This window comes from Lithobates pipiens, unplaced genomic scaffold, assembly GCF_037356315.1.
Source record: "Lithobates pipiens isolate NorthernLeopardFrog02 unplaced genomic scaffold, aLitPip1_a1.2 Scaffold_8, whole genome shotgun sequence".
In the NCBI taxonomy this organism is placed as follows: Eukaryota; Metazoa; Chordata; class Amphibia; order Anura; family Ranidae; genus Lithobates; species Lithobates pipiens.
Genome location: NW_027507903.1, coordinates 251554790 through 251567655, shown reverse-complemented (window position 1 = coordinate 251567655; position 12866 = coordinate 251554790). Strand labels below are relative to the sequence as shown.

Here is a 12866-nt window from a genome sequence, read left to right as displayed (position 1 = left end):
TAAAATATTAGAGATTCTGCTTTCAATACCTTCTCATATTCTAAAATAATGAACTATGATATTGATGAACTAATGATGCTCAGATCAGTAAATTAATTATAAAATTGTGTGTGCCATTCAGCAGTATTAATCATATAACATAGAATTATAAAAAAACACAAAGGATTACACATATTGTATGTCTGGTGTATTATATTCCTATTGGAAACAAATGCTGACTCAGAAAGATAACATAGGGACTGGGCTTTGTCATATCTACTTGTACTACATACTTGTTTTTGGTGCATTGTGTTTGACTGCGACATCCTTAGAAATTGTAAAATAAATGCCTACAGCAACTGACCTATAAATAGTTTGCATATGCACACTAACATTTATCAGCAGAATAAAAATAAGAAACTGTGACTAAATGTATACCATCTTTTAAATTCCTCATTTGAAAATTCCTGGTGCATAAGCATTGATCCAATACACAATCAGTATACTGTGTTTACCTATACACATAAACTTAAAGTGTTTGTTACCCCCCCAAAAAAATGTAATACAAATGTTAATAAATTGGATGCTGTTCCCTTAAAGCACGTTATACAGCACAGTGCTTGTGCTGTGTAATTTGGCCCTATGTATCACCTGAAATACCTGTCTGATCCTGGCTGGTTCTGCCCCCCCCCCTAAACACTGACCCCGGTTTATTGTGGCTGCTGAGCCTTGACCCCATGGTTAGTTTATGTGCCTCCGTCATCCGCTACTATCTGCTCCTCCTCCCCCCTCCCTGCCTTTCAGCTCTGTCCACTCCACAATCCTCCCATCCTACTGCTTTCATAATACAAGAACCTTTCAACAATCCCCTCTGCTATGTTAAATAATGTCCCCAGTGCATTTGTTTTAGAAGAAACTGCCGCTGTGTACCTAATTTCAAAGCGCTGATCGGCGATCACGTAACCGGCTGCCTCTCCCCTCTTCTCCTCCTCGCTGACATCAGCGGGGATTTCTCAGGCCCCCCACTTTGCTGTCAGCTCAAGAGAGGAGAGAGGTGGCCAGTCATGTGAGCTCTGATTGGCGCTCTGAAATCAGGTACACAGCGGCAGTTTTGTTTTATTGCAATATTTTTATTTTAAAAATCCGATAATAACAAAAGTAGCATGTAAACAGAAGCAAATTCTCGGATTGTCACTATGTCAAGTACACGAATATATAAAACATGAATAAACAAAAATAACATTGTCCATGAATAAAAAGGAACAAATAATTATCATGGGATGTTCTCAGATAAACATTCCGTCAGGGCTGGGCTCAGCCGTTCCTTCTCTGAGCTTTTCGCTCAGCTGTCGGCAAATTGCCAGCTCCTTTCTCTCCACAGTGACTCGCCTGTTGATGTTAGCCTGCTCATCAGCCCTGCCTACTTAAGCCGTCCAGCCCAGATGATCTCTGTCTTCGCCTTGGTCACATCTCTAGAGACGCTCTTCTGTGTTCCTATTAAACTTGCTTGGCTGACATTCCTTCTGGCTCCAGATACTGCTTGCTGTTTTACTACGCTCATCTCTGGCTCCCTGACGTTTTGGCTTGTTTCACTATCCGTCCCGGGTCCTGAACTCTGGCTATGTTTTGACTATTTTTACTCTGTTTACCTTTTATTATTATTATTATTAAACAAGTGTGATTTAACTGTACTTCTGTCTCATTCTGATTGATGGTTTCTGTCAGTTTCAGTAGGCAAAGGCCATGATTTCAGAATATGCAGTGAATCCACTTGTTGGTAATATTTTTTCCAGATTGGATGAGCCGGATCAACGCATTGATCAGTCTGCCTTGGCGTTACAAACGCTCATGAGTCACATGGCTCACCTGGAATCTCCCGTTGTGGCTACTCCGGTACAACCTGTGTTGCAGGCCATCCCTGCTGCTGCTCCACCTCGAGTATTACCTCTGTAAGAGGTATGTCTGGTTCCGCTTTGCTTCCACAGTGATTTGGGGGCAATCCAGTCCAATGAAGAGGGTTTCTCAACCAGGTTGATATATACTTTGAGATTCTGCCCCAGGTGTTTCCCACAGATAGAAGCAAAGAGTACGAGAACTGTTGCTGATTACACCATTGAATTCTGTACTCTGGCAGCAGAGGTTGCATGGAACAATGAGGCCCTTGTGGCTGCTTTTTCACATGGTCTCTCAGATACCATCAAGGATGAGATAGCAACCCACCGAGCTGAGTAGTTGATCACTTTTAAGGAGCGCTTGCAGAAGTCTTCTGTACATTTGTCTCCAAGCTTTGTAGTACCACCTTGCCTCCCTTACCCCCCATGCCTCCTGGTACCGAGTCAGTCAGTGAGGATGAACCCACGCACTTGGGCTTCATGTGTCTCTCTGCGCATGAGAAAACCCTTAGGAAGATTGTGCCTTTATTGTGGCCAGGCAGGTCACTGTTTGAAGTCTTGTCCTACCCATCCAGGGAACGCCCGAACCTTGAGGTCCTGTCATGGACAGACCTTAGGTGGCGTTGTTTCATCCCAGTTATACTGAAGAATAAGCCCTGGTTTTGGTTACCCTTTCTTGGGCTGAGTCGTCCATCGAGATCCAGGCTCTAATCGACCCTGGGGCTGTAGGCCCATTCATTTGTATCCTTTGTATCAAAGCACTCGATTCTGCTGCAGCTGCGTGACACTTCACTTGCCATTGAGGCTATTGACGGGAGACCTCTACAGCATGCCCATGTGACTCATGAGACTGTTCAGTTGTCCATGGCCGTAGGGCCTTTTCGCCATGAGACAATCCAATTCCAAGTTATTTCCTCACTTAAGTTTCCGCTGGTTATTAGTTATCCTTGGTTACAGAGGCACAACCCCTCTTTTAATTGACTCCATGCTGAGGTTCTCTCCTGGTCGCCACAATGCAGTAAGACATGCTTCCAGAAGGTAGTTAAGGTCCTGTGCACCTCTTCATTCTCCTCCCTGCCGGAGGAGTACCGCGATTTTTAGCGATGTCTTTGACAAAGGTCCAGCCGGTAGTTTTTCTCCACACTGGTCGTATGATTGCACAATTGACCTTCAACCTGGTGCCATACCCTCTCGTGGCCAGGTTTACCCTTTGTCAGTCTTGGAGGATAAGGCCATGGAGGAGTATGTTGCAGACGGACTTTCTCGAGGTTTAATTCGCAAATCCTCATCTCCTGCTGGTGCTGGTTTCTTCTTTTGAAGAAGAAGAGTGGTGAACTGAAACCTCAAGGGAGCAACGGTTTTCACAAACCTTGTTGAGAGGGGCATATAATCTTGTGAGAATTAAGGAGGGCAACGAGTGGAAAACATTTTATACCAGAACAGGCCATTATGAGTACCTCGTAATGCCCTTTGGCCTTTGTAACACCCCAGCAGTTTTCCAGGAATTTATTAACAATGTTCTCCTAGATTTTTTGCAGTTATGTGTAGTGGTTTATTTCAACGATATCCTCATATTTTCCAAGTCTCTGGACAGCCACCATACAGATGTCTGTTGTGTGCTTCAGAAACTAAGAGAGAACAATCTCTATTGTAAATCAGAGACGTGTGAATTACATTGTGAACAGGTTAAATTCCTGGGTTATGTCATTTCCACTGCAGGTTTTTCGATGGACCCAGGGAAACTTTCAGCAGTCCTACAGGCGCTGCGACCCATGGGTTTACGTCCTCTGCAGCATTTTCTTGGCTTTGCCAACTACTATCGGAAGTTTATTCGTAACTTCTCGTCTCTGGTCAACCCCTGACTGATATGACCAGAACAGAGTTGGTCTCCGGAATCCATTAAGGCATTTGAGAGTCTTAAGGCTGCCTTTGTTTCTGCTCCTGTGTTGGCACATCCTGATCCTATGTTACCTTTTATCCTTGAGGTTGATGCTTCTGAGACTGGCGCCCTTCTGTTTCAACGTCCTACCACTGAGAGCATCCTTGTGGCTTCCTTTCCAAGAAATTGTCTCCTGCGGAGTGCAATTACGAGATTGGTGGCAGAGAGCTGTTAGCCATCATTTTAATGGAGACATCCCCTCGAAGTTATCACTGTGTCGGTTCTCATTCTTACTGACCATAAGAATCTTACATTCTTGTCTGAGGCTAAATGTCTCTTTCCCAGAAGGGCGCGATGGGCTCTTTTCTTCTATAGTTTCAATTAAATTGTCTCATTCTTGCCTACTTAAGCTGTCCAGTCCAGATGATCTCTGCCTTCACCTTGGTCACATCTCTAGAGACTCTCTCCTTTATTCCTGTTAAAGAATTGCTTGGCTGACATTCCTTCTGGCTCCAGATCCTGCTTACTGTTCTACTATGTTGTTCTCTGTCTCCCTGACGTTTTGGCTGACTTTGACTATTCATGGGTCCAATATTTTATCAATTTTTTTTTAAGGTATTATGGAGTATGTGAGTGAGTTTGTCATTAACCATAATCCAGTTAACTTTATTTTTAACATAATCCAGAGGAATAACCAACTGTTTCCAATGCTGAGCAACAGTGATCCTTGCCGCTAACAATACATATGTGATTAATTTTACTGATTTCCTGGGCATTTCATTGGGTAGTTTATGGAACAAAGCAACCTCTGGGATCTACGGATGTTCACCTCCATCACTGAATTAATTTAATTAAATATCCAAAACCTAGTCATTAGATATGATGCATTGTCCCCAATTGACCACAGCTACAAAAACAGGTGATGTGGACAGATGCATTTTAGCCACCCTAATAGGGACCAGGTACAAACACAAAAGTGTTTTATAGTTGGCTTCAATTAGCCTGTTTTTTATAGAGACTTGAAAGCGTAGGAAATATCCTGCCACTCAGACAGGTCAAAAGTAAGATTCAGGTCCTTTTCGTATTGGTTCAAATAGGAGAGTTTTGAATTTGGTTCAGTGAGAGAGGCATACACCGCAGATATTCATCCCTCCAAAAGACCCCTTGCCTGTCAAGACAACTCAAATGTCCTAAGTGTAAGAAGCCCAACTATTAGATTAAGTTTTCACCTGACAAAGGACACAATTTGATTATGTCAGAATATTTCACTAGATGGTATCTGCATCTTGTCTTTAACCACTTAAGGACCACCTCACGCCGATGTACGTCGGCAGAATGGCACGGCTGGGTACAAGCATGTAGCTGTACGTTGCTCTTTAAGTGCCCAGCCGTGTGTCGGGAGCGTGCCGCTGCCGGCACGCTCCCGACCTGGTCCTGAGCTCCATGACCGCGGTCGCGGGACCAGCAGACCCGATCGCCACTGGTGTCCCGCGATCAGGTCACAGAGCTGAAGAACGAGGAGAGGTCTGTGTAAACATACCTCTCCTCGTGCTTCCTACTGTGGCTGTCACCGATCGTCTGTTCCCTGGGGAAAGACGATCAGTGACGTCACATGCCAGGCCACGCCCCCTACAATAAAAAAAACACATAACATCATACATAACACCTACACTGCCCCCTAGTGGTTAACTCCTTCACTGCCAGTGTAATTTACACAGGAATCAGTGCATTTAAATAGCGCTGATTGCTGTATAAATGACAACGGTCCCAAAAATGTGTCAAAAATGTCCGATGTGTCCACCATAATATCACAGTCACAATAAAAATCGCTGATCGCCGCCATTACTAGTAAAAAAAATATTAATAAAAATGCTATAAAACTATCCCCTATTTTGTAAACGCTATAACGTTTGCGCAAACCAATCAATAATCGCTCATTTCGGCCTAAACTGAGGGAAAAAAAATGCTTTTTTTACATATTTTTTGGGGATATTTATTATAGCAAAAAGTAAAAAAATTTGCATTTTTTTCAAAATTGTCGCTCTATTTTTGTTTATAGCGCAAAAAATAAAAACTGCAGATGTGATCAAATACCACCAAAAGAAATCTCTATTTGTGGGAAAAAAAGGACGTACCGTATATACTCGAGTATAGGCCGACCCGAATATAAGCCGAGGCCCCCAATTTACCCCCAAAAAAACTGGCAAACTTATTGACTCGTGTATAAGCCGAGGGTGAGACATGCCTGTCCATCCCTGTGTGTGTGTCCGTCCATCCCTGTGTGTCCGTCCGTCCCTGTGTGTCCGTCCATCCCTGTGTGTCCGTCCATCCATCCCTGTGTGTGTCCATCCATCCATCCATCCCTGTGTGTGTGTGTCTCCATCCATCCATCCATCCATCCCTGTGTGTGTGTGTCTCCATCCATCCATCCATCCATCCCTGTGTGTGTGTGTCTCCATCCATCCATCCATCCCTGTGTGTGTGTGTATCCATCCGTGTGTGTGTGTGTGTGTGTGTGTGTGTGTGTGTGTGTGTGTGTGTGTCCAGCCTACCTGTGTCCCGAGCCTTTGTCCCGAGCCTCCGTCCCGTGTCGTGCCTTGCCTTCGTCCCGTCCCGTCCCGTCCCGTGCCGTGCCTTGCCTTGCCTCCGTCCCGTGCCCTCTTCGTCGGCGGCCATTGTAAAATTCAAAAGCCGCGCCTCCTCCTTCGCCTGTGATAGGCGGAACACTGAATTTCCCAGCAGCCTGTGTTCCGCCTATCACAGACGTCGTATCATCCTCGTCCGTAGTACGAGGATGATACGACGTCCGTGATAGGCGGAACACAGGCTGCTGGGAAATTCAGTGTTCCGCCTATCACAGGCGAAGGCGGAGCCGGAGGCGCGGCTTTTGAATCAGAATGGCCGCTGTCTGTCTGCTCGACACGCTGATCGAGCGGGCAGACAGCGATGACTCGAGTATAAGCCGAGGGGGGCACTTTCAGCCTCAAAAAAGAGGCTGAAAATCTCGGCTTATACTCGAGTATATACGGTAAATTTTTTTTGGGAACCACGTCGCACGAGCGTGCAATTGTCAGTTAAAGCGACATAGTGCCGAATCACAAAAGGGGGCTTGGCCCTTTGGCAGCAAATTGGTCCGGGGCTTAAGTGGTTAAAGTGTTGTAAAGTGTATATCTGGTTTCCACTAAAGTGCAAGTACACCTTTACAGAAAATCTGTAAGGTGAACTTACACTGGACCCCCCACCCACTAACCTGGGGTTCGGCGATCTCCGGCACTGACAGCTTGTATCACTGCTGTAACGGTCACAGACTTGAAATCCCCGTGGCTTTCTCTCCTCTTGGCCTGCGGTGACTGGACAGGCTACGCGCATTCTGATTGGTCGGCGCTGCCCATGTGAGGGCACCGACCAATTAGGATGTGCCTAAATGCACCTCCTGACAAGGTACGTTTTTGAGATTAAGCTGCGGGGGATTTCTAAGCCCTGGACCGGTGAGTCCGTGACCCAAAGTCTCCTAGCGTGTTATCGCCACGCTCCAGGTCAGGACTGGGGGGGGGGGGTGGTTGAGGAGGGCGTCCTGAATAAGTTTACCCTACAGGTTTTTACTGTAAAGGTGAACTTACCTGTTAAGGTAATCGCCAATTCTTAGTAACCCCTTATTGAGCAACCATTGAAATAATTTTGGTACCAACCCAGGTGGGAATTCCGGGTTGCAGAACATGGTAGCTAACTGTGTGTGTAGCAAAATCTGACGGGTCGCCTAATCTGACGAAACATAGGGCAAATAGAGAGGGTAAATCTCCCTACTGGGGCACAGACAGCAATAATGACTGAAAAGTTTTGCCTCTAGTAAGTGTATTTCAGCCTGCTCCTTCTGAGTATATTTTTATGAGAGACCATTCATAAAAAAAAATATATTCAGAAGTCTGACATGAACTATGCTTACAGAAAGCCCAGCTATTTAGAGGGATAGCACATTCTCTGATGTACTTGTCATTTTGATAAAAAGCATTTAAACTGATCAAACTCTACATGAGCAGCCTCTAGAGAAATGACTGTTTTATGTTGTTACTGTAAGAAAATATGTGTTTTGTTTGTTTGTTAGCTGGTGCCATGGTCACTTCCTAAGGATTTCTTGGTTGAACTTTATGTGTAATGCTTGGAAAATTTTCCACACGTAACCATTCACTGAACAATGTACCAGAATAAAAACAGGCATAACTGGCGACATGATATGCATAGGAGGCCACAAAGCATATTGAGATATACAGAATAACAAAAAATAGAAGTATAATAGTTACACATCAGATCTTTACCATCAGGCTTGTAACTAAAAAATTAAGCACCCCAGTGGTACTTTATCAGGGCTACAAATATATGTATGAGGGGTTTTCAAAAAGTTTATACACGTTTATATTTTCGTTGAAAACGGTGAGGGCGCGAGGAGTACTAATTGGCTGTGTGGAAATGTTTTGAAGAACCCTTGTATATATAATTTTGGAAGTAGTTTTTCATTGATTCTGGAAAGCTAAATTACATTCAAGCTTCTTATATTGTATCTCTAAAGATGATATTTCCCATGGAATTTTCTGTTCCATCCAAATGCCCTGTCTCAAGCATGGTGTTAGGTTCACTAAATGTATTCTTTATAATGTAGTATTAAAGTGTATATCAGGACAAAATTTTAAAAAATGCAAAAAATCACTACATGACATGCACACTTTCTTGTGTTTATTCCATTTAGATCCCCGCAAATATAGAAAAATATCTGTTAATGTGCCATAAATTCCATCAGCTTCTTATGTGTCATGCGCATGCACTGTGGGAAGACCTGGCGCGGGCGCAGCTCAGGGGGCCTTCATGGAATCTGATACAATTTCCGGCCGCTCAGCTGTTTCCTATGATGGGCGGTACATTCCATCATAACCTGCACATAAATATCCATATAGCACAGGTGCATAGGCATGGTTAATAGGTGGACACATCCGGATGTGCGGATGGGGGATTTAACATGCTCACAGTCATGTGGAGACTTGCTACATTTATTCTTATATTTTTTGTTTGGGCTATTTGTTTGGGTGGCCACTCACACTCACCACATTTTGTTTCTGTGCCCTTTTTCTTCCTAATGTGGGATGATAAATAGCCTTCTGATGCAATAGCGATCAGACTATTTCCCAGCATCTCCAGATATCTGTGTCCTTTCTAGCCTGATTGCCGTTACTCTGATGCGACCTCACATTGTTGATCCCAGTTGAAGTCTTGACGACGAAACTGTGTATTTCCCAACTTCTTTTGTGAGTAGTTTTTATATTCTTAATAATTTATATACGTTTGAAATACTACACTATGGCGGTTCTCTTTGGTTCATTCCTCTGAGCTTACCTACCATTCACCACATATGAGGAAGTTGGAGAAGTCTCCAAGAGCCTGCTGTACAGCCATCCCCGTGATCATCCCTTGTTACCTGGGTGCCCTGAATTATTTTCGCTGTTTACCTTACAGCGGTGAGGTAATTGCATAGCATTGGCATCACTTGCACGGATCATCACTGAAGGATTGTTGGCTCAGCACGTTGCACTTTAATTTAGTGTGTTTACCGAATTGCACTATCTGATCATGTATGGGACACTTTAGTGTGATTCACTGTTGTCACCTGGATTCAGATTTGTTTTACTGTTCACGTTATCATTTGTCACCATTTGCTCCATTTTCTGTACATATTTAATTATTTTTACACTGTTTTTTGCTTATGCATTTTGGTGTGTGCAGCAAATCATATGAGTATTATGCACACAGTCACTTTGTGATTTATTGCAGCAAACCTTACGAGTATTATGCACACAGTCACCTTTTGATTCATTAATGCACGGTTGCACTTTCAAAAAATTTCTTTTAAATTTTTTTCCATTTATGAATATAGTTGCACTGCATTTTTTGCCATTAGTAGGGCTATCCTATTTATTTATCATTGTTTTTATTTATGGTTGTAAATTAGCGCATCACACCCTTACCCTGTTTTAAAGTTTACATTAGTAAGAGCCAACTCATATAGTGATTGCTGCTTTTTTCATTCGCTGTTTTTGGCTTCTTCTATTGTCCATAGAGCGCAGAAGTCCTTAGCTATACACATTGCGACCTCACATTGTAGGTACGTTTGTCCACAAGTTTATCTTGTTTGGACTATATTTACATCTTTTTCTTTACTTTATATTGACATAAATATTTTATTACATCTTTTCCAGGATTCCAGGCATATAGGCCCAGTACACACCAGGTCTGCCCTAACTGAGGACAAGCCCCCTCTCCCTTCTCCTTGATTGGGGGCTCAGTCCATATATACATATCTTTTTTCTGGTCAACCATTTTCTATAGAGATTTACTCTAAGCAGTGAAAGTGTGGATGGTGACTATGTGACTGGGCCCTCTTTTAAAATGGATTTGGACGTTCTTATGTATGTACAATTGAACAAGATGTAAGTCACTAGCACCTTAGACCCCCCTTTTATGGGCAATGTATTTTGGGTGAAATATATTAAATTGATTGTTAACTATTTGTATTTTATAGACTATACATCTCCTGTTAACCCCTGATGAAGGAGACTACACTTATCTCCAAAATGCGTTATTTAATCGGTATAGGATCTCTGTATCATCAATGTGCACAATTTGATGTTTCTATGTCGAAGAGTTTGTCTAATTTTCTTTGTATATTTCTATACAATTAAAATATTTTTTTACCTGTATTACTTGATGGCAGTGCCTTAAAAAATCCCACCCCTAGGGGTTCTTTCCTATTCAATACTGTAACTTCACATTCACTCTTAAATAAAAAAAATTGTAAATCCCTTTTAAAACCATTATCTCAAAAGTACCAAGCAGTCTTTTGACTAAACCCTGCATTAGCGATTAAACAAAGCTGCATGTATAGTTATGGTCTAATCATTAAAACATCTTTTTAATATTGCAAATACATAGCCTCGCGGAATGAAATGGTTAGGGTGCTCATGTTTATACACTGAGCAAACATCCTTGGTGCTGGCCTAATTTTGTGTATACAATAAATAACAAATGGGCCTGGGAAATACAATACAATAGCATAGCCATTCATTAGGAATAGGATGGTCATCCTCGGGGATATCTGTTTTGAATCAAGGGCACCCAGAAAGATAATGAGTGTGCAAAATACAGTCCCAATCACCTTTTTTTTCATAGGGCATGCTTTCACTATACCAGGAAGCTTGGCTGGGCCATTTCTGAACTCATAGAAAACTATTGGATTTGATGGTAAGTGGCATTGATGATCATACAGAGTGGCTTTCTGGCCTCTAACAAAATCTCCCTGTTAAGTAAAGCGGGGGGAGAGAGCTATTACCAGCTAGGTACCAAGCGTAACTTGTTCAAGTGTGCACAGATACATTACGTCTTCATAGCACCAGTTTATATGTAAAAATCACATGACACAAAGCAAAGCACTTGTACAAACGTGTGTTATCAGTCTGGTGTCCCTAATGCAGAATGTGTATGGATAGCTTTACAAAAATACATTAGGAGAATGGCTGCTGTTTGGGTAGCAAAAAATTAAATTCCTTGCGCTGAAACTGGGTGCAATCAATGATTCACCATAAAGCATCACATTTCAACAATCAAGCTGGGACATCAGTATTTTATTCACTGACTTGTCCTTATATGTAATCCAGCTCAGGGATGACACATAGTACAATTTAACGCAGGATTACACAGTTATATAAAACTGAAAAAACAAAAAAAAATTGTCAGTTTGACTAAGACAGAAAGATGTTTAGATGTCCTTGTGCAAGAGGGCAAGAGGTTATAGGAGGAAAAGAAGAGATTAAAAACAGGAAAAAAGAGGAGGTGGGGGAACATCAGAGTCATCTGAAAACAATGTGAAATACACAGATCGTCATGTATGGTTTTCACAGTTCATTCACAAAAGCAACTCAACCATCCTTGGGTTAATCTCAGGGTTCTCCGCTCCCACTTACTTCTGCACATGTTAGGCTCCCCTGTTTTTCCATTTGCTGCTCTCCACGGCTGGTCATTATAAAGGGGAGTACAAAGCTCACAGTGGAGACCTTTTGTGTGATGCTTGCAAATGCATCGCCCATGGACCTAGATAGAACACAAACATAACATAAGAACACCCAGTACAAATTATGATAGGCAGCTCACACTAATTCATTTTTCTATCACATTATTAAACTGAATTATAGTTATCATGACTTTCAGGGGACTAGAAGGCAAAACTCCAAAATCATCTGAATAATACTATAAGATGCTTGACCTAAATGCAGAACCCTTTGTTAGAATTGGATGGAGTGGAGACGGATTTGAACAGCTGTCAGGTTTGTGTTATTGTCTGTGCCCCCATTAGGGAGATTCCTGCTCTCTGTTAGTCATGTTTACCGTTATCATTGAAAGTGAAAGTAAAAGAAATCACAAACTTTAGCTGGCCATGCATGGATTGAAATTCAGGCGGTCCAGGGCCCGAATTTCAAGCCATGTATGGGCAGGCTGGTTGTACACAAGTCAATCGATTAATCGACTTGCATACGACCATCATGTCTTTTTTTTCCCACAATGAATAGTGCCACCGGCGACAGCTGGCTACGCTGATCATTGTACTCTGATGGCAGGGTCAGAACAGAATGGCTCCACGGGCGTAATCCCCCAACGATATCAAGTGTGTGGATGGAAGAAGTGGCTCTTTTTTTTTTGTTCAACCCGCTGGTTGAACAAATAAAAAAAAAATGTATAATGTATGGCCTGCTTTACGGTTGTCACCAAAACTTGCAGAAATGTACTCTATACAAAATGAAAAAAAAAAGGTTTGCCTTTAGTGCTACTTTAAGCTACCAGGCACTTACACTCCCTTCCTGCCCAAGCCATTTTTCAGCTTTCAGCACTGTCGCACTTTGAATGACAATTGCGCGGTCATGCTACACTGTACCCACACACATTTTTTATCATTTTCTTCACACAAATAGAGCTTTCTTTTGGTGGTATTTAATCACTGCTTGTTTTTTTATTTTTTGCAAAAAAAAAGACAAATATTTTGAAATAAAAAATGTTTTTTTACTTTTTTCTTCTGCCAGTAT

At 42.4% G+C, this 12866-nt stretch overlaps 1 protein-coding gene across 2 annotated transcripts in view; it reads right to left on the bottom strand.

The window, feature by feature from the left end:
* Positions 1–12866, bottom strand: part of NTN4 (netrin 4) — a 185343-nt gene that overhangs the window by 57255 nt on the left and 115222 nt on the right. For both annotated transcript variants that reach the window (XM_077470221.1, XM_077470222.1), the window contains exon 4: positions 11754–11880. In XM_077470221.1, coding sequence (XP_077326347.1) covers positions 11754–11880 — 127 coding nt within the window. The remainder of the gene's footprint in view (positions 1–11753; positions 11881–12866) is intronic.